General features: G+C 32.0%; 1 protein-coding gene across 2 annotated transcripts in view; it reads right to left on the bottom strand.

Moving 5' to 3' along the window:
• Nucleotides 1–12,358: 12,358 nt before the first annotated feature.
• Nucleotides 12,359–22,904, bottom strand: part of LOC129981538 (cell adhesion molecule Dscam2-like) — an 833,489-nt gene continuing 822,943 nt past the window's right edge. The window contains exons 32-34 of one of the 2 annotated variants that reach the window (XM_056092410.1): nucleotides 20,954–21,006; nucleotides 18,634–18,829; nucleotides 12,359–13,981 (exon numbers count right to left, since the gene is read on the bottom strand). In XM_056092410.1, the coding sequence (XP_055948385.1) occupies nucleotides 13,861–13,981; nucleotides 18,634–18,829; nucleotides 20,954–21,006 (370 nt within the window). In that variant the 3' untranslated portion in view covers nucleotides 12,359–13,860. Of the gene's footprint in view, nucleotides 13,982–18,633; nucleotides 18,830–20,953; nucleotides 21,007–22,904 lie in introns of those variants that run through there. The other variant, XM_056092411.1, reaches the window with a different exon arrangement.

Genomic DNA, 22,904 nt, shown 5'->3' with positions numbered 1-22,904 from the left:
ACGACGAAAAAAGTCGCCAATGCCAGAAAACCTCAACCTATAACACAAATCCTGTCGATACTGCTACGTTCAGTGGTGGCGGGGTGATAGGCTGTACGCAAGAAGAAGAAGAAGGGACCTATAACAAAGGTCTTTTCAGTGATTATTTGTTTCATAATATTTTAAAAACATAAAAGGCTTAAGAATGATATATTTCTTTGGTACTTATTAATTAAAAGTGAAGAATTGGGAATTCGTTGGGGAAAATACAATTTTCTTCCATAGATACTTATTTTCTTCTCGTAAGTCAGAAGCGCGCTCATAGATAGGCGCCTTTTGGTGTTACATTTGTCGAGTTCTGGCTCTTTCACTGTTAATTAATATATATATATATATATATTTCTTTTGCATGAAAAAGAAATTAGTTTCAGGCAATTGGTAAGAATCGTTACGAACCCATTGTCTCTGAAACAAAATGAATAATTATTTTTTAAATATATTATTACATCAAACAGGTAATAATTTATTAATTTGTAAAAAAAATGTAGTAAAGGCTTAACAATATATAAATTTTATTGAAATGTTGTAATACAAACGAAAGACTATTTAGAATAACAAAGAAATTTTAGTGAATATTTTTTCTATGCTGCTTAACCCATTCTTTTTTGTATGTGTCGCTTTCTGTAGCAAAAAATTGTATATCAGCAGATACATAATTGATTGGAAAGAAAATGGATGCATCAGTAAATGGATCGTTAATGCAGTGAATGAAAAACAGATTTTTCTGAAGAGATGGTGCGATTTCATCACCAGCAGTGAAAATAATGACAATTTAAATGAAGTCTTGAATGAAATGATTTGTCAGCAACAATTATTAACCAGTGGGTGTAGTCATCCCAAAACTTTCTCGCATACTCTTTAATAAAGGTGTTATCCCAGAAACCGCCATGATCACTGGCGTACAATAGGTACGAAACATTAACCTTTGACGAGAATTTAGCATTTTTAGTGAATCTATCAGACCGTTCTTGGCGAATTATTTGGCGATTAATCACTGGTGTGTGGTTAATAGTATCCAAAAATCGAATTTGTGTTTTAGATGTGTTATTCCAGACCGATTGAAACAAAAATTTGACCTAAAACTACATTTGTAAGCACAAAATCCTACACCAAATTTGATATATTTGTCTTTAGGTCTTTAACATCGCGTTTACATGCTTCTGAATGTACAGATCGACAAACGGTCAAACATTTTCTGATATTTGCTCAAAATTTGACAGGTGTCTTCACTATAGATGTTAAATATGTGTACCAAATCTTATCTATCTAGCTCTCATCATTTTGTAGTTATGTTCGTACAGCCGGATTCGCGGACCTCCTCAGAACAGATTTTACTCAAACTTTGATAGAAATATGCAAATTTGGAATAAAAACCATATATCAAATTTCAACCGTCTTGCTCAAATTATTTTGGAGTTATCTTTGTCCTAGATAGACAGACGGACGGACGTTTTTCAAAAATGTGTTTTTCGAACTCAGGGTTTGCTTGAAATTTTGTATAGAGAATGTTCCTTCTTTCTCCGTTCTTTCTTTTCTTTTGGTTATGTACTGTTTCTGTTATCCACACAGTCCTTATGTTCAATGTGGTAGCGAAGCTACTAGGTTCCCGCTCCCGCTGCTAGCGAAGCCGTAGGATGTTTTTTTTTAAGTTAAAAAATTCTGCCTGGTGCTTTCTACAGATGCCGAAGGCACCTGGCAGTATGGAAAAAAAAAACAATACTTATCAGTAAAAAGTTCTAATTATATGGCGGGAAATGGTAACCGTAACTGTTCCGCGGAAGTATTTGTTTATTTTGTCCGCCATCTTTATTGTCGACTTGGCAGGGTGCACAGTATAATTCACTTTTACCCATAAAATATAAAGTGGAATAAAGGATCGCCATGTTGTTTTGCGATCAAATGCGCAGCTATGAGACGAGAAATTGAATTTGCAATAATGTGCAATATACTATAGTGCAATTGTTAACGGTTACTTCATTCAAAATCATTCTACGTAGAACGTTGATCTAACAATTACAGCATAATCTACATTAAATTTTAAACAATGCAACCTATACAATTTGAGAATCGATTCAATCAGCATTCATGCTTGTCGCGTTTTGCAAAATCTGAACTTTTTTATTATTTTGTGCTGAAATTCATTAAGATTGCTTTTTTGTGTGAATATATTGACAAGGAATTATTCTGAAAAACTTGACCAATGATTTTCTTGAAATTTATGTGTGAATTTGGGAAATTATAGTCATTTTTTTAACTACGAAGAGAGAATACGCCAATTGACGGAAATTTCAACGAACCGTTCAGCAGTGAATCCGTTCACCTCGAAAATGATTGAATGACAGTAACTGTCTCTGCTTACTAATGCAGTTGTATGAATTGAGAAACATTTGATTTCCTGAACTCTTAAAAAAGATCCGTACTTTGAATGGATTTCAAACTATTCACATTGGAAAGACGTAAGTTTTGAACTTTTAAAGAACTATTTTAGTATTTATTTGATGATTCTATAATTTTGTGTATTTTTTTAGTATTTTATCGTTCTTAAATGATGTGATTATCTGAACTTGATAATTATACGTATTTTAGCTATTTTAATCTCATAATTTGTGAAATGTAATGTGTTATCTACCATTTGAGTTGCATTTAGTATCTTTATAGAATTGTAAAGAGTATTTTTCTTATTTTTTAATTTTGAGTCAAACGATTTGAATCCTTAAGAACTAAATTTAAAATGCATCTTTTAACTTTTTCTGCCATCTAAAACCTTTATATCAAATCATTTTAATTTTGAGGTGGAGTTTGTAGCCATTTGAACTCAAATGGATAAATTGTAAATCCTTTTACGCCCATAATTTTTAGCTTATTTATGTTAAAAGTGAGCTTGTATTTTATTCTTGTTTAATGTTTAAAGAAGAAAAACATAAATAAGAATAGATCTGACTTGCGATAATTTGAAGGAATGTCGAGAATGTTATGAAGGGGATGTTGGTACCAAAACCAAAGGATGATTTCATTAACGCTTAGAATGAATTAGTTAGTCATAACTTTAATACTATGGCAATCTATTTCAACTGATTAGTTAAAAGTAAAAACGTGCGAAGTTATTAACATCCTCTTGCAGAATTTAACAAAAATGTGATCAAAGAATTCCAAATCAAACTGGGAAAAAACACATTAAAATTTATGATCGACGATAAAAAAGACAAAATACTAAAAACCAAAACCTTAGAATTAGAAAAAAAAAAAAAAAAAATCAGCCGAAGCATAAAATTTAAATAACTTAGATGTCTTTAGCACAATCAAAGAGATTCTATCGAAGTCCGTCAGGGGGAAGGGGGTGGGGGAGGTTAGAAATCATTCAGTGGCCAGTGCGCGGAGTATAAGGAAAAGAGAAAAAAATCCATTAAATGATACAAAATCTTATTCGCAGGTAATAAAAATTTCGCTAGAATATAAAAATGGGTAATTTTATCAAACAAATAAAAAAGTAACGATAATAAAGTTTAAATGGACAATAAAAGAATTATTACAAGAGTACTTAATCTCAGAAACTTTGGAGTAAGATTTAAAAACATTGTTTGAATATTAGCCACTTTTGGTGACCAACTTGTCGCTCAGTTTATTGACTTCTTAAGCTGTTGTACTAAAACATGGAAAATAATTTTTAAAAATTTCATTTTGTTAATTGATAAGATTGGAAGCCTGAATTTAAGTGAATTATTAAACTACTAATGATTGCACGTGCACATTAAAAAGTGGACATGAAAATGATACTTGTATTAATATTGAAAGAAAGCGATTCTTTTTATCTTAATTTTATTGCTGGCAAAAGCTCGAGATTGATTGTTTTGATGGCCGGCTTTGAATTTCATCATAACATTAAAAATTGATTATCAAAAAAAAATGATAAAAACTTAGCGTAAAATAAAATATTATCTTGAAAGTGAAGAAAGAAATTGTACGGAAGTGAAACCGATGTCACAGAAAAAGTAATTTTCGAATTTCAATCCCTTGACATACGAATTTATTTAATTTAGTCCTATTTTAGACATTTATTGTTATTTTGATTCTTATAATAATATAAAGAGCATTCGAGATATTGAAAGTGGTTCTAAATAATATTTGAATTTTTAAATACTTAATTCTGTCATTTAATTTTCTGCCTCATTTTCTGCCCCAAACCGTTTTCAACTGCATTTTCTTAGGACGCGTGACTCTCCTTGACTAGTCTAAACCGGTTTTACCACGTGATCATGACATGTCGCAAAATTTTCCCCTTAAGTTGCTGTAAAAAGTGGTCGCTTGTGTGAATTGTCTCCTTCTGACATGTATTAAAAAAATGGATATCACTCCCAGGAAAAGGACTAGAATTGTTACCTTTAGTCAGCATACTTTTATGACTGTGAGGGATATTGCTGCAGTAATTGGAGTTCGAAAATCCAGTGTTTCTAGGATTATTAATCAGCAACAGAATTTTGGGACAGTGTCTCCAAAATGAAAGAGTAAATGTGGACGCAAACGCAAGACCACACTTCGAACAGGCAAATTTCTTGTACGAAATAGTACAATGCATCCTAACAAAATAAATAGAGATCTTCAGAGAGAATTATTAGCTACTGGTGTGAGCGTGGATTCATCGACAGTTGAACGAAGGCTTAGTGAAGCTGGGAGATTTGGAACAAAACCAATCGAAAAACAGTTATTAACACCTGCAATGAAGAAAAAACATTTGGATTGGGACAGAAAATATCAATCCTGGACTGCACAAGATTGGAAGAAGGTAGTATTCAGCGACAAAACGCATTTTCTTGTTCAAGGGTTTCGACCAAGATTTGTTAGACGAAGTAGTGGAGAACCCATCAGGGAACAACATCTTATTCAAACAGTTAAGTACCCTCAGAAACAGATGTTTTGAGGTTATTTTATTTCTGAAGGACCTGGCAGCTTAGTACCAGTTGAAGGGACGATGAACTCTAAACAATACATTTCTATAATAGAACGTAAAATTGTGCCTATGATGCAAACGTTCGATGGTGGTGTTGGTTGCTTTCAACAAGATTTTGCTCCATACCATACTTCTAACCTAACAACGAATTTTTTTCAAAAGGAGAAAATAATGGTTTTGGATTGGCCTGGTAATTCTCCTGATGTAAATCCCCTCGAAAATTTGTAGAGCATTGTAAAGAGACGTCTGAGTAAAATGGACTGCTCAACAAAGAAACCAAAGATTGAGAATGTTATACAAGTTTGGTTTCGTGATGATGAGATCAAAATGTATGTTCTAATTTAGTGGAATCCATGCCAAACTTGTACAGGATCTCATTCAAACTAGAGGAGGACATATTTTGTATTAGATTGCTATACCGTACATGTAAGTTAACCTATACTAATTAAACAACATTTGTGAAAATTTTTGTGTTTCTCCCAATTAATTTGCACAGTACTGTATAATGCTAAAAATTATTTTTGTGAGATAAAGGTTTTAGAAGATACGAATGTCAATTTCCATGGCAATCCATAAAGATTACTTATTTGGTGACGATTTATATCTTCACTGCCATGATTCAAGCCTAATATTCGGACCGGCAAGTAAAGAATACGGTAGAATCGCCAAACTGCAATTCTTGAAAGGCGATAAAGTCTCAAATATAGTAGCCTAATTGTATTCTTTAGGTAATATATATATCAAGCTTATTACAATTTAGCCCAATTTGGCAAGAGATTGACGAAAATATGCACGTTCTTTAGTTTTACCTTCAGCCCATCTATCTAATTAGATGACCCCTTTCTTTCTGTCTCGTCAAAAGGTTCAAATTGCGGACCCGAAATAAGACACGGGTTTAACTATTTGCTGAAGGATCAAACAATATGAGAAAAGGTTGAAGTGTAGTTTAGTGTTCCGTCGAGTTTATCGCCAATATGGTAACCCAACGAAACGATCTTATAGTAACCCTTATGCTGTTTTGTTTACTACTATTTACAGTGATTAAGTTGTATATGAACTACAACTATTTTATGAAAAATGTTAAATAAAAAATAATAAATATCAATTAAAGATTTTAATTTAGCTGAACTTTAATTATTTTTTTTTATTGCTAATAAGACATTGTAATTTTTATTTTTAATGTAAATACGAACAGAAAGTATTTATTCTTTTGCAATACTCAACTGTCGGTATGCGTTTTAGAAATCGTCTGAATTATAAATTTAAGAAATCGTCTGCAATGTCCTTGCACTTTCCGTAATTCTTTTTCTGATCTGAGAATTCGTTATGTCGCTAATTTTTCAAGAACGGAAGTGCGGTGAATAGGATGGCAGGAAATATTTCGATCCCTCAGAATGGATGAAAGGTGAATGGAATAAATATATATACATTTTTTTTACAAGTTGATGAAGTTGGGAATGGATGCTTGTTTGAAATTTTGTATGGGGAATGGTTTGATTGCTTCTTTCGTCGTTCTTACTTTTCTTTTGATTATATGCTGTTTCTATTATCCACACAGACCTTATGTTCAATGAGCTAGTGAAGATGCTAGGATTCCGCTCGCTGCTAGCAAAACCGCAGGATGTTTTTTTTTAAGTTAAAAAATTCTGCCCGGTGCCTTCTTCAGATACCGAAAGTATCACATGCTTTAAATTTTACTCTCAACACAGCAGACCGGCACAGCCAGTTCGAAAAAATTCTTTATTTCAAAATTGTTAAGATAAGCAGCGAGAACGATCCCAAAGGGTAAAAAAAATCTCAGATAAAACAACACTTATCAGTAAAGATCATAATTTTAATGCAGAAAGTGGTAACCGTAACTGTTTTGCAGAAGTGTTTTTTTTTGTCCGCGATCTTAATTGCGACTTGGCATCCTTGGCGCAGCAAGGGGCATACTAAACTACACTTTTACCCCAGAAAAAATGAAACGGAAATTAAACATTTCCTGCAGCGAAAAAATGTCACTTTTTTAAAGTTTAAAAAGCACTAAATACTTAGATTGAAAATATTTTTTTATTCCGAGCAGTATTGGATATATCAATTAATAATATAAAAACTAAGACGATAAAATCAATAAAGGCTTCTTTTATATAGTAATATTCTGGAATCTGGAATTTTTTTGTAAGCAGTGGTTTATAAAAAATAATTATGGTCTGATTGATGCAGTAAAACCGGTTGAAAACAAGACAGGCAGATCAAACCTAAATCCTTATTATTATATTGCAATGAGTAAAAATTCAAATGTCTTTTTCAAGCATACTTTTAACTCGCAGATTTCGAGAGATATACAAATATCTACGCTAACAATCCATTATGTTAAGATCTGTATGTAATATTCAATCCAGATACGAATGAGTTAACCGAATTAAATGTAATAATGTTTGGCTTATCCTCAGTAAATGCTCATGATAACATTCCAGTAAATAATCAAGTCATCAGATTCGTTCAAGTAGCAACTCATATTGGCGAAGTGTTGAAGTTACGTATGAAGGAAACCATAATAAATGACTGGCAGAGACACTGAAATTACCATAGTACAAAATTGAGGATGCGGGTCAAGGAATATATATACATAAATACGAAGCTTTTAATCTTTAGGAAATACCTTAAATACTTCTTACGTAGGTATGGAATCATTTCCTTTTATCTTTATCAATTCATGACTTTAGATTTGCTATTCAACATTTATGAAAGGATGGAAGTTGTATATCATTATCTTTTTGTATGTCCCCATACCAAACTTATTACTTCAGAAAACCTACAGATGCATTTAAAAAAAGTAATTCATAAATTTATGCCAAAAACCCTCCTCTGAATGGCAGAGAAGGCAACATCTCTGCGACTTAGTTCCAATGATTTTATTAAAAGTTTTGGATTTCAATAAAAAGATTATTTTTATATACTTTGATATCATCAACAACTCTGCATGGTTTTATATTATTATGATGCCAGGATGATGAAATTGATAATATTCTAACTCATTAATCACTTTTAGGAACTTTTTAATATTTTTAATCCATTTTAGATAAATTTTCAATGCATAGCCCTTTTTGAAAGTAATAATTATTGCCTGCAGCCTTTTTTATTAACAAACTACTTGATAATCACAAACTGAGAGCTTCGACCTGCATTGAGGCACATGGAAAAATCTGAATCACCGAACCGCCACGATAACATTAGCGGGAATTGAGGTTAAATCCTAGGCCATCATCGGCCAAGGTATAAATCCCTCCATGAGAGGCACTTCCCGTCATCGGTAGTGACTAGCTTACCCTACATATACTTACCATTCAACCATCTATAACCACCCGGGTGGTGAAAACCAACCACCATATCGGCAACTTCTCATCCAACCTTTCTGGGATTAAAATCTTTTCACGTATAACATTTTTAACATAAGAACTAGTTTTGTATAAAATGTTATAATATACAAAGTCCTTTTTATCGTTTAATTAAAAACATCTGTAATTTTAAAATTAGAATATTAGACGAACCAGACGATTTTTAATGACCACTGATAACTAATTTTCCCCTCATAAATTATTAACATTCGTTATGCTATCAATGGCGTTTATTTATATAAAGTTTTGCCATTACCTGTGATAGATCCAATTTTAATAAAGAATTTACGAGTTTTAACCCCAAGATCATATAATAAAGATTACTATTTAAGATTTATATTTGATCCGATACATTAAATATAGGAAGTCTAGCTGGATTGGCAATATTAGATCTTGTCCAGTTACTTGTTGTGAAATTAGCAATAAAATTTCAGACTGATGCATCAATTATTCATGACGTCCTCCTAACTATTCTATAGGCACTTTTTAATAGTATAATATTGCAAGAGGTGATTATGATATCAGTTGTGGAGGAAAAGAGGAAATTTGGGGTGACATACTTTCCCAAAAGTTTTAAAATGGAATTTGTTAGTGTCGAACTAATTGTAATCGGTGGGGATATTAGAATTTTAAATGTTTGAATTATAATACTGGTTAAGATTTTTATATGTATTTAATCATATTTAATATTTTAAATTGAGATTTAAAAAGAAATATGCATTTTAATATATTTCTAATATATTTTCTAATATTCTTTAATATATTTTAATACATATACGTGACTTCAGCTTCTATGAATCGTTATTCTTCACATACATTGGAATATACAGGATGAGCACAAAGTCTTGCATTGATTGAAAAATGTTATTGTTGAAGATATTAATTCAAAATTTTTGTTATTGCTTAGCCTTGTTCTTATTTTTCACCTTCTGATATAAGTCATATAGACATTTAAAAGACAATATAAAAGCTTGCATAGAAAATTAGGACTTAAAAACGCATTTCTTACTTTCCCGCATACGTAGTATAGAGAAAATATTGCTACAAAATTTTTTCTACAAATACCGTCAATCAATTGTAACAACTCAGCGCATTTAATCGCTAATTCAGCAGCTTGCTTGCTGTCTAATCCTCTAGTTCTGTTAATTGTCGGCGACTCCGACTACTCTCACATACGACTCACTGCAGCTTCAGAGTGCCTGTCTTTTATAGTTCCGGGAGGCGGGGCTAGAATCTTCCAAATCAATCAGGGCGTACCTGGGTGGATCTCGGTTCTTAGTGGCCAAACTCGCCAAATTCGTCGCCAAGCTCAGCACGCACAGGACAGATTTTACAACGGTTTTTCCCACGATGACACTTATTCGTGCCGGGTAGGAAAATTACAGATTTGTAACAATATAGTAATCGTCAAAAAATGTGAACTTCAAATTTTGACGTATCTCCACGTTTTGGATTTCCAAAGAGCTCGAAAAACCTATTTTTGGAAAATATGCGTCTGTCTGTCTGTGATAAAGATAATTCAAAAACGCCTTGCGCTAGATGACTGAAATTTGGTATATGGTCCTTACATCAAATTTGTCGATTTCTGTCAAATTTTGAATAAAATCTGTGCAGAGGAAGTCCATCTGTCCGAATATAAATTAATACAAAACGAAGTAATGATAATTACAAAACGAAGAAAGATAGATAGATAAAACTCGGTGCACAGATTTAACATCTAAAGTATAGACATCTGTCAAATTTGAAGCCAAATCCTTCTATGGGTTGACCATCTGTACTTTCAGAAACATGCAAAATAGGTAACTTAAAACCGAAATGACTTAAATATATCAAATTTGGTGTGAGATTTTGAGAATACAAGTGCAGTTTTGTGTCGGATTTTTATTTCAATCGATGGAGAAAATCGTGTCTAAAACACAAATTAGATACTATTGGTTTATGCCAGGGTTTAATCGCCAAATATCTCGCCAAGTGTGGTGGATTTGATAAGAGCGAGGATAGAAACGGGGATCTTGTGGTTCGCAACCCAGTAACATGACCACAATACAAAAGCAATTGCCCTTGTGTCGTAGCTGTTAGCTGACTTATAAGCTTTCACCACACGAGGATGATACGATAGACTCAGTAAAAATGCTAAATTCACGTCAAAAGTTAATATTTCGCAAATATTGCGCTCGAATGCCGTGTAAGGCGTTCTCTGGCAGGACAAAAATTATTAGAGAATATGTGCGAAAGTTTTGGGGAAACCCACCCCCTGGTTTTACTACTAAATAAATGGTTCAGTTAATTGGTAATTGTAAGAGAGGATGGAATTTTAAATTTTAATAAAATAGAGTTGAGAGAAAAAGCACAATGCTTTTTGAGATTCCATGAAATGAAATCAGTCACTTAGTTTGAAAAAAATTTAAACGCTGTTATGGATGTTTGGCATACCATCTCGTGATAATCAAGTATTGACTACTTGGAGAACAAATGCTGTGTCTAATATTCCAAAAAAAATAACGATAAATGTTGGAATGAAAACTTATGGGGAGAATTAGAATAGCACCTTGATATTTTTGGAGCTAAAATGGATGAACACGTTGAAATTAGCTAAGCTAATTGGTCTAATTACAAATTCAACAAAGGTTTTTAAAATTTATAAAAAAGAAACACATGTGTATCTATAATACCCTATGCCAGTTGCCGGCATCCTGGCATAGGGGTAGCGCGTCTTCCCCGAGATATGGGCGTTCTGGGTTCGAGTCCCGGTTCGGGCATGGTTGTTCTTCCTCTGTTCTATCTGTGAGATGTGTGAATGTGTCCTCCTGTAAAAAGGGGTTGTGCAAGCGAATGAGTAGCAAAGTCTTACTCTTGTCTCTAGTTGGCGCTACTAAAAAACAATAGATGCTCTTTCACCGCTTAAAATGTCTTCGTAACAGCGGGCTTGTCTATGGCAAGTGCCATAAGAAACAATAATAATTTTTTCAAAATAAATTTTTATAATTTAGGCAAGACTTTACGCTCATCTTGTATATTGTAATTTATTCATATTTTTAAACTTTATCTCCAGTGGCAATAAGTCGCTGTGGTCTGGTGGTAAGGTTTTGGCTATATAATCAGAGAATTCCAGGTTCGAGACCCGATTTCAAGAAGAATTGTTGTATAAGCGGGTATGGTGCATTTTAAATCTGTCGGGCCAAATGCCTTCCCGCTGGAGTAGTGCGGAAATTTGGAGAGGGAGTAAGCTCGGGTGTTGTTCTCGTCTTGTGACCACGGCTCAGAATTACGAGTCTCATCCCTAAATCCCTTTAGTGTTACTTTAAAATGAGATGTCAGTATAATAAAATTAAACTATGTCTCCAGCGGCTGTGCCGTACAGTTATGAAATAAAATATCTTTCTAAGAATTGTCCGTAAAATCTGTATTTGACTCAATAGATCTGGAGAATTAATACTTTCATCCATCGGGCTATATGACGCTTTACAACTGTTTAACTCTTTGTAAAGCCATGGGAAGCATGCTTCCCACCAAATTCATCTATCTTTGGGTGAAGTTATGTAGATTGGCTTAAGTTCTAACTAATTTTTTAATAAGACAGAAACTTAGGTGCTACAGTTCCTTGTCTCACACAAAATGGTGTGTCTTGATTTGTTACTTATTAATTAACACAATAAATTAATTAATCAAATTAAATTTATCTGATAAATTAAATGAATCACTTTCCTTAAGCCAGTCTCATTCCTAAAAATATTTTATTATATTATGACTAGAAAAAAAATGGCCTTTTAAAGGGTTAACTTAGCGTTTATATTAAATCTTCACCTCTTTATAAACCAAAAAATTGAGTCTCCCATATATCTACGTTTCGCAAGAAAAATTTTGCTTCGTTCTGCGCAACCGACAACATTCCACATTCATTCATTTGAGAATCGTTGGTATTCAAAATTATTTCTGATGTTTGAATGGAAAAATGTAAATAAAGAACAAGGAGACCATTTATTGGAGGGTTTATTATCTGCTCACACAGAGATCGCAACGATTTACAGTACATTTGTAATAAATGATAAACAATGGATAAAGGTATTTACACTGCATTTCATTCCGTTGTTTGATATACATGAAGGGATTTTTCAATGATAAATAAATGATCACAGTCGTGCTTGAATCGTGTCCAGATGATCCAAGTAGATATCGGTAGAGAGAGAAAGAGCAAAGTTTTTTTTATCAGAGTCGGAAGAATTGTTCGTAAGTTCTTTTGGGAAGTCGGTGTTCATTGGTTAGCTATCACATTGACACTAACACGATTTAGAAAAAAAGAATACTTTAGCTTTTCAATTCCATGCATTTGATTATGGTTTCTATCATTGAATTGCATTGTAATAATGACATCCTTTGAGTTGTATTTTATTCATAATGGCGTGCTGACAAAACAACTTTATCTTTTCTGGTAGTAATAGCAAAGGAATACTAGTGTAATAAAATGCTGTATTGACAAGAACTTGATTATTATTCAATTAATAAAAAAATCCCATACATCTTCATTACACTTTTTAAAATATCAGATAATGTAGTGTTAGCGGTTTCAAAATATATTTTAGGTAGTTATTTAAACAAAACAAAGATTAAATAAATGTAGATTGTCTGAATTTGAATTTAAATTGGGATAATTGTTTTTAAATACTTTATTGGGAATAATCAATACTTTTTGGAATATTAAGCCGGCGATAGAGGATTCAAAGTAAAACTTTCCAGGACTTCCTTGGACACTTGATTGCTTATAGTGCAATGTAGAGGGACATACAATGTCAAGCATTCACACCGTAAATTATTCGAATGTTGTCGGTCTTTCATGTACAAGTCAAAGAAAATCTTGAACATTCGCAGCAAGCCATTCGTTTTCGCGAGCCTACGGCTACACTGTGCAACTGACTTTGCTGCTGTTAGTTAGATAAGTAATTATTTTTACACCTCTTTATGGAACAAACAAAGTGGAACAAGACAATAAAACCACTGTGGCAGCAACAACAAAGACTTCATCCACTTTCAGCTGGCTGATTCAAATCGTTAAACGATGGATCAAACATTTGCTATTTTGTGTAGCAGTAATACTTGTCTTTGCAACCGATGAATCAAATATTTGAGTATCGTGTAGCACAATCTTTACATGATATTGTATAATAAATTTTAGAAACAAACGATGGTCATATTGGTGCATATCCAATTTCAACAAACACTTTCAAATCAATATACATTTGATCAAACAATAATCCATTTAACTGCGATATGATAACCTTTGAACACAGAAATCCCACCAAGAGTTGCCACGCACCGTTACACAGGAAGTTCCTGGAATTGTCCTTCCTTTGTGTTAAGTGGGCAGAAAAGTTTGGCAAAAGTGTCCTTGGCCGTAGCACCTCTCTGTGCACCGGAGGACAGGGAGCTCTGAGCACCTTGTCCCGAAGACATAAGCACCATTGCTGTGGAAGTCTCTTCGGGGTGTGTTGTCATTACGGGTCAGTAGCACTCATTTCTGTCCCAGTCGCACTCGGCCTCGGACATCTCCTGCTTCAGAAGCAGATCTTCGACTAGTTCTGTCCGTTCGTATTCTGCGTCCACGTCGCTCTCCATTGTTTCCCTGCAAAAAATAATTTGGTAATAAATGATTTTTATAATGCAAGCAACTTGTTTTACAACCTGATCATAACATCATGTTATTTAGAATCGGCATTGTTATTTGTTATAAATTATAATAATGATTCTCAATCTGGGAGTTGCATTTCCTTAGGGCGGTAGTTCCAAAGGCCCCTAGATGTGCGAGGGAGTCGAAACTTTCTCACAGGACGCAAAAGGATATTATTTCCTTAATTTTGTTTATTTTTATTTAATCAGTTCAAAAATTGACTATTTGGTAATAAGTAATTATTGGTTTTACATAGTGCTTTGGTAAAATCCAGATTAAACAAATGTTTAGATCATAGAAAATATTTGAGAAGCATTGCCTTACTGAGATGCAAAATAAAAGTGGCGCCAAGTCGTAAGTAAGAGACAAGATGATCCAAAAAATGTACCGTTGAAACGAAATGTCTGTCTTAAGGATGTATAAAAACACGAATGCAATATGAATCTATTTTGATATTAACTGAAATTTGAAATCTTATGAAAAATATTTAGAGCAGTGCAATATTAAAAAAATACTCTCGGTAAGCTGGAAGGCAAAGGTAGATTCCTTTTACATCTAATTTACTATCTGGCAACATAAATTGTTGATGTCAGAAATAGTGAAATTTAGGGAGTGAAAATTTCAGCCCCTAACTTCTAAGATATTGCAGTTATCGAAAAATTTTAAATACAAAAATTATTCGTCTTAATGAGGTGCTAATTTGACATATTGGATTTATTTTTCTATCTTCAGTATTAAGAGAGTTATAGAAAAATAAATATTTCACCCCCCCCCCCCCCGTCATTCCCACTCCTTTTCAGATAGATGGGCCATTTACGAATTCATCCAAGATTTTTACATTTCTAACAACATATTCCAAGCTATTTAAAATCGAAACAAAATTACTGCATTCATCCTGTTCACAAGATAATGTGGGAAAAGCATTATACGCATGTATAAATTTTTGAACGAAGGGTGGGTTTGGATTCTAGGGACCATGACCGGTGAAGAGCTGTATCAAGTTTCACGAAGTCTTGTCATGAGAACCATTGAAATAGGTAGTCTTTATATAGAAATCTACATAATAATAATACAGAAAGTCGGTGTTAAAGGCAGTATTATTTTGAGAATCATTGAAATACAATCAATTTATTAGTAACCAAAGCAGTACAATTAAAGGATTGCAAAAAATAATTGCATGAATTAAACCACGCAATAAATTTCTATGGAACTTACAACTGTAGAACTTCACTGTAATGTTTAATTCCGGGCAATTATAACCATACGAAGAATTTTTTTAAGGATGAAATACCAATTAATTTTGTTATTTTTATTCAGTTCAATCATAGCAATGTATGATGTAATTATTAGACTAAAAAGAAATGTTTCTAACAAATGAAGTTCAAAAATTTTAAAGTTTACTAGCATCCAATAATTTAATTTGCCTTCTTTATCGGATAATATTCACCAAGTTAATTTCTCAACCTTTTCTAGGGCCGTGGTAAGTATACTTCCAACCAAATTTATCAATCTTTGTATGAAATTATGTAGGTTGTCGTAAGTTCTGACAAATTTTTTGAGAAAGACAGGAACTTAGATGCTTCAGTTCTTTATCTCAGACAAAATGATGTGTCTTGATTTGTTACTTAATTATTAATGAACCAAATTAATTAATGAATCAAATTAAATGTATCTAATAAACTAAATGAATCTCTTTTCTTATTCTAATTTCAAGCCTAAAAATATTTTAACATAATATGACTAGAAAAAAATGGCCCTTTAAAGGGTTAATTTGTCAGTTTTGAAGTGTTCGTGAAACTTTAGATTTACCATTAAGAATCGCCTATGTAAAATGAATCTTTCTTCGTTATAGCTTTTACAACATTTAACACCGCTTCTTAATATTACAATGTTTTCTAAACTTTCTATGTAAAACAAGCACAATTTGCTGCAAGTCCGGTCAGTAAAACAGAAATTAAATTTGTAATCGTTATTCTACATTTTCTTATGAATATCTTCAGGATATATATATAGGGTTAACATTTAGAAATAATAATGCATTTCCCACATAAAAAACATTAATTAATGATAATTCTTTCCCAAATAAACGAATTTTATATAGCGTTCCATTATGTATAAACGAGTTATGCATTATTCATAACAAAATAATAATATTATGTACGGTAATTTGCAGTGAAATAAGGCCTTGAATTCAGAATTTTACTCTCCATAAAAGCTCTACACTATATATAAGTATTAAAAGTGCTTTCTCGCATCTTCCCTTCATAAAAATAAATTGATATAAATAAGATACAACATTGCGTTAATGTTGCAGCAATGTTATTTCATGGACAAAATCATTTTTTTTATTACATCCAAAAATAAACAGCAAAGATGGAAATAGTTAATGGGTTGGAGAGTGAATGTTAAAAGAACGTTAAAATGTTGACAAAAATGTCGAAGTTTTATTTTTACCGAATAAAGGACATTTTAAGTGATGAAGACAGAAATAATTTTTTTTGCTTGTTTGGAGAACTAAATTATTTAAAAACTGTTCAGCAAATAACAGGCTGGTGCATTATTTCTAAAGGGGTTTACTTAGCTTGGTGTATAAAGATAAGTTCGCTTTAAGTGTATACATATAAAATACTGTCAGTCTGACAGAAACACAAAACGCCTTTTTAGCCCAGAGAACCAATTACCCTTCAAGGAACAAACAAGCCCTTAATGGATTCCCAGTAAGAGTCATAAAAACTTTCTTCTGGAGAGAAAATGGGTCGATAAGTGTTTTTCAGAACAAATAGGGGAAGAAAAATATAAAACTTGTTTAGAAAGACCTAAATCAATAGCACAAATTCTGCAAACAAAAGACAACTTCCCTTATGTGAGTTTACATACCACAACTTGGATTCGAATTCTTAATTTATAAGTTAAACATTGAGAATTAAAATAAAAACGTTAAAGTGTCAAATATTTATTTTTTTAACTTTAATATGTCGAATAATAACATATTACGTATTTTTTATGAATATTGTTGAATGTCTAGTACTACATTAACTAGGAAGTAACGCATAGAAAAGAAATTCTTATATAAGATAATAAGAAATTGTTAATGATAGGATGAACTGATTTGTTCATTTTAAATAAATGCAGTGAAAAGTGTTAAGAAATGGTGTTCAATTTTTTTTAGGAAAAGTTTAAATCTATCAAAGTTATTTTGATTAACGATTTCAATTAAATAAAATGAAGCTTGCATTGTATAAAAATTAGTTACAAATTAAGGTGATATAAATTTATAATTAAAATTATAATTCCTATAAATCAAAGATTGTATAGTAGTACCAAAATATTTTAATATTGTATCAACTATTAATGTTTAACAATCAGCTTAAACCAAATTTTAACGCCAACCATTTTTCTAAGAATTTTTCACATTTTTTTAATTTTTATTTTTTACAAAGTTTGTGGCTCAAGTAACGTTAGACTTAAGAGTTTGGTAACACTAATTAAACCTATTATCATAAATAATTCCAGTTTTTATTTTCCGAATGCGAAATATAAAGAAAGCATTGCAATTCTGAAAAAATTCGAGTTCAAAACTTTGAGGAATTTTCATGTGGACTTCTCTGAGTTCGAAAAGCGTATTTTTGGCATTATATATGCCTGTATCAAAGATAACTCAAAAGCGCATTGAGATAGATAGATGAAATTTAGTATATAGACTTTTCAAATTTTTAGATTATCATATTTTGAACGAAATCCATTCGCAGAAAGTCTGTCTATCCGGCTGTTCGAATATAATACATATCGAATCGAATATAATGCAGAGAGATAGATAGAATCTAGTACATAGAATTAGCATCTATAGTCTAGACATTTTGTGTCAATCCAACAAGGAATTGACTGTCTGTCGGTTTGTGCTTTTAGAAACATATAAACGTGAATTAACTCTAAGACGCAATAACTTAAATATATCAAGTTTGGTATGGGATTGTATGACTACCATTGTAATTCTGTGTCCAATTTTTGTTTCGGTTGGTTGTGAAAAAACGAACGTAAACAAATTCCATTTTCGAATAATATTAACCGCATACCAGGGATTAATCACTAAATAACTCGCCAAGGACGACACGATAGATCCAGTAAACATGCTATATTTATGCCAAAGGTTAATATTTACTAACTACTGTACGCCAATGCCATACAAGCCGTTATTCAAGAAAGAGTATGCGAAAAAGTTTTACTGACACCACTCCCGCCGGTTAATTATTGTTGCCGACAAATCAATTCATTCAAGATTGCATTTAAACTGTCATTATTTTTACTGCCAGTGATGAAATCCTTCCATCGTTTCAGACAAATCCGTCTACTGCATCAACAATCCATTTATGGATATATTCATTTTCTACTATATAAAGTGCCACATACAACAAAGAATGGGTTACTCAAAAACTGCTCTGTTATTCTAAACACATTATTCATTTGTAGCATTCGATTATCATTCACAAGAATACAAATAAAATAGTGGATATAATATATGAATCAAATAATAAGTCATTTTCTGTACTAGAGATTAACTGCGTGACCCATTAATTATGTTTATGAGGGAACGGGGAAGAGAAACTGACCCTGCCCAGTAGGGCTCTATGAGGCAGATCCATCTCCTGTAAAGCTCTTTGTGCTGCAGTCTCTTCTCCCTGGCGGCGGCACTCTCCTGCTCCTCGCACTCCTCTCGGCCCGGCTCACCTCGGAACTTGGGCTCACTGTACACGCCGATGGACGGACGAACGGACGGAAAGTTCGCGTCATAGGTCGGACATTCGACTAGGCGAAAGAAAAAAAACAATTATATACTCAATAATTCAAGTGATATAAAATGAATGAATGATAGCAATAATAATTAAAGATATTCGCGATTCGTTCACTATCTCACTAGTGTTAAAATTTATTAACATCATGTAAAATAGCCAGAATATTAATGGATTCATTGTAACTCTTGAAAAACAGGCTGTAGTATAATTCGACATCTTGTTTCGACAAGAGTTTCGACAAAAAGTGCTATACCTTCTTTGCAAGCCAGTAGAAGATAACTTATAGGGTTGCCCATAATAGTTCATAAATGTTACCATTCTTCATTAAAAAGTAATAAAATCATTCATCAAGGTAGATTAGAGAGGACAGGTAATTGCGAAAGAATTACCCCATCCTACTGAAACATTGGAGTAATTAAATGACAGTTCTTATGACAGCTTGGAGACGGGAATTAAGGTTAAGTTCTAACTGCCATTATTAGTCAAAATACAACACTTAATATCAAAAGTATGATCGGTCATTGGAATGAAGGTAATTCTGACCTACAATTCACGCGGTGGGCGTGAATAGAAGTAAGACGTCATATCAAATAATAAGATTAAAATGACAAATAGGGTGAGAGGGGTGAAGTCTTAACCCTTTTGTGAAACAGCAGTTGCACCAATCCATAAAGAGAGGTAAAATTTTTCACGCGTCTTATCCGTACTACTCATAAAGGAAATGTTGAAGAAATTCGGTGAAGTTTCCTACCTGCTCAGAAATACAGGTTGGAATTTTGCATTTAAATCTTGGAATCTTATTTTCGATATTTCAAAATCATAATAGGTGTTCATTTTGGGGGACAACAACACTGATCTGTATGAGAATCATCAAAATAGTAATTATCTTGAAAATTGATTTTTTTGAATGAACTGACAGTCCATTGCCACTTTCGAAAACCACTGCCATTTTTCTGGGGATAATACTTGGATAGGCTTATTTTGGCTCAATTACATATAAACTTAAGGTGTTTTGAATTTTATATCTTCTAATCATAAATTTGATATAATGAGAAATGGAACTGATCTGGATTCATTATCTATTGAAACTAGTAGCTCAATTTCATCGGAACAGAAAAAAAGAAGAAAACTCTGGTTTATATTCAGAACCAACTTCACTCTTTAGCAGCTGCTGTTAGAGTTTCAGTTGTTTGTTTTAATACTAGCGATAGATAAAAAAAATAATAAAACTACAGCACGAATAGCAATGCTGTTGGCAAAATCTTATAAATTCAAATATATCCGAAAGCAAAGCTACTGATATATGATGATATTTTAATATCTAATTTAATCCAAATTAATTTTCTAAATTTTTTGCCTAATTCGACCCATGTCGAATTAGGTAATGTGTTCTAAAGTGTTCTCTTGTTTCCTGATATCATTCCACGTATGAAGCTATGTAAAAATTACTGCGCAATCACTTCTACGTATCAAGTGAAAATGATCCCTCCGTTGCCTTTCTCAAAGGTCAACACATTTATTCAACCACCACGTGGGCGGAAATCCAATGTTATATAAGACTAGTGATCATTTGTTTCGTTCCATTTTGTTACTTCTGTTTTTGTTTCACGCAGTTGTGGACGTGCCTTGTCCGCGCCTGCCGAGATGGATATTGAAGAGAATTAAAAAATCCAAAATGTCTTTTCATTGCTTCGAACCTACATTCTGCTTCAACCAAATTAAGCTTACATATTATATATATATATATATATATATATATATATATATATATATATATATATATATATGCAATTATTTTCTGTTTATTTAATCAATCATTTTTTGAATAAATATCTAACAATCTGAGATATTATAATAAGAAGATATTATAACATAAATTTTGAGAAGTTCCTTTAAAATTTTAACAAAAATACGTTTATGTTAAAATAGATTCATCTCAAGATTCCAAAACGAAATGTGTTGTTTGCATAACAGTGTTAGTTAGCATGATACATTTTGTGTTGTCCAATATTTTGCAAGTTCCGTTAGCAAAATTGCAAATTATTAGACTGAATTCAGCAGCCTAAGTTCGCCAAAGCTGATATCATTTAAAGTTGTGGAATGGCAAGATATCAATAGATTATCAATAGATACTTACCAATTTTTTGATATTGAGCGATGTCCTGGCTTAGTATAAGTTGTTCTTGCACACTAGAAAAACAAGATTTATTTCATTAATATATATCCGATTAATATATATATCTACTATGTATACTTTATATATAAATAAAAATGTCTGTAGGATTAGTTCATTCAGAATTCATCAGCACGCATTCAGTTGACTCAGTTTTACTCTTTGGCACTAGTATTCACCATCTAAATGTATGAATTATTTTATACAGGAGGTTTTTATATGTTGAGAACTCTGAACTTGGCAATTGAACTTCGTTGATGCAAGTTTGACTTCAAAAATATAAATTTGAAGAAAAAAGTAAATGAAAAATAAAAATTTAATCAAAAATTTATAATTATTGCACTAAAATTGATTGTTTTTTAGATATTATGAGAAATGTTAAAATATGATGACAAAGAAGAAAATGGGTATAATCCTTTATAATTACGGGAAAAATTTTTTCAATTGGGGAAAACTATATTGTTTAAACCAGAAATAACGAATCATTTCGAAAATTATTTTTTGTTGTTATTAAAGTGTTTATCATGAAGCTTTCTATTTGTCATCTAGAAAATACAAGGACTTTTCACTGATTTATTCAAATAAAGAATTTTTCCAAAGTAGGAAACTTATAAGCATTAATAGAGCCCATTTATAAACAATTAAACTTTGCCTTGTATACAATGTCTATTTCCTAAAATAACCTTATTTCAGCATTGTTTTCCAAATTTAACAAAAATATTTTCAAATACATGTGAATATATTCGAATACGAATTCAATGCTTTCTGCAATTAGTTGATTTCAAATGTTTGATCTGAGTGGTATAGACGAGATGAATTATTTTCTAATATTAATTCTTCATCAGTATAAAACATTGCTTAGACTTTCAGTTCCTCCACATTTTTTTATTACTAGTCTTAGAAAAAAAATTATTCTTAATCTTTTGATGATAGGAAATGAATCTGTCCTTTCCATGAGCAAATTATCGCAATATTTTGACTTATAAAACAATTTAGAAAAGATGTAACGCATTAATAGATGACTGAATTTTTCTTTTCAGTCGTTAAAAATAATTAATCGCGCAGGATGAGCACAAAGTCTTAATCTGTTGTAAAATCATTACACAATACTTGATATCATTAGACATGTGCTCATTTTTGTTCATTTTAAATTCTTTAGCCAAATTTGTAATTAGATCAACTTCGACGCGTGTTCTCATTGTAACTCGTCAATATTTCAGTTCTTACCACAGGATATGCAACAATCCTTTTATGTAACACTAGACACAACTTGTCACGTTGGTATTTGATCATCATGAATTAGTATTGAAACATACATAACATTTAACTCCTCTTGAATTGAAATGGCTGATATGCTTTTATGAAGTCACAAAAGCATCAAGTTTTCTATTTTCTCGTATACGTAGAATAGAAAATCTATAACAACCGTCAAAAAATTCGAATTGGAGATTTTGACGAATCTTCAAGTTTTAGACTCCCTAAGTTCGAAAAATACATTTTTAAGAAATGTCCGTCTGTCTATCTGGGACAAAAATAACTCAAATTCTTTGATCTAGCCCAATAAAATTTGGTATTCAGTCTATATACTAAATTTGCAGATTTTTATCAAATTTTGAGCAGGGAAAGTCTGTCTGTCCGTCTGTTTGAATATAAGTATAACACAATAACTACTTCTACTAACTAACACAATAACTACAAAACGAAGAATGGATAATATTCACTTGGATAATGTTCAGTATACATATTTAATTTTTATAAATTAGACACCTATCAAATTTTGAGCCAAACCACACGGCGAATAGGTTGACCATTTGACAATATGTACTTTTAGAAATACATAAATGTGAGAATTGAAACACGTGATGACTTAAATATATCAAAATTGGTATGGGATTTTGTGACTACAATTGAAATT

This window comes from Argiope bruennichi, chromosome 8, assembly GCF_947563725.1.
Source record: "Argiope bruennichi chromosome 8, qqArgBrue1.1, whole genome shotgun sequence".
In the NCBI taxonomy this organism is placed as follows: domain Eukaryota; kingdom Metazoa; phylum Arthropoda; class Arachnida; order Araneae; family Araneidae; genus Argiope; species Argiope bruennichi.
This window is presented reverse-complemented; position numbering and strand designations above follow the sequence as displayed.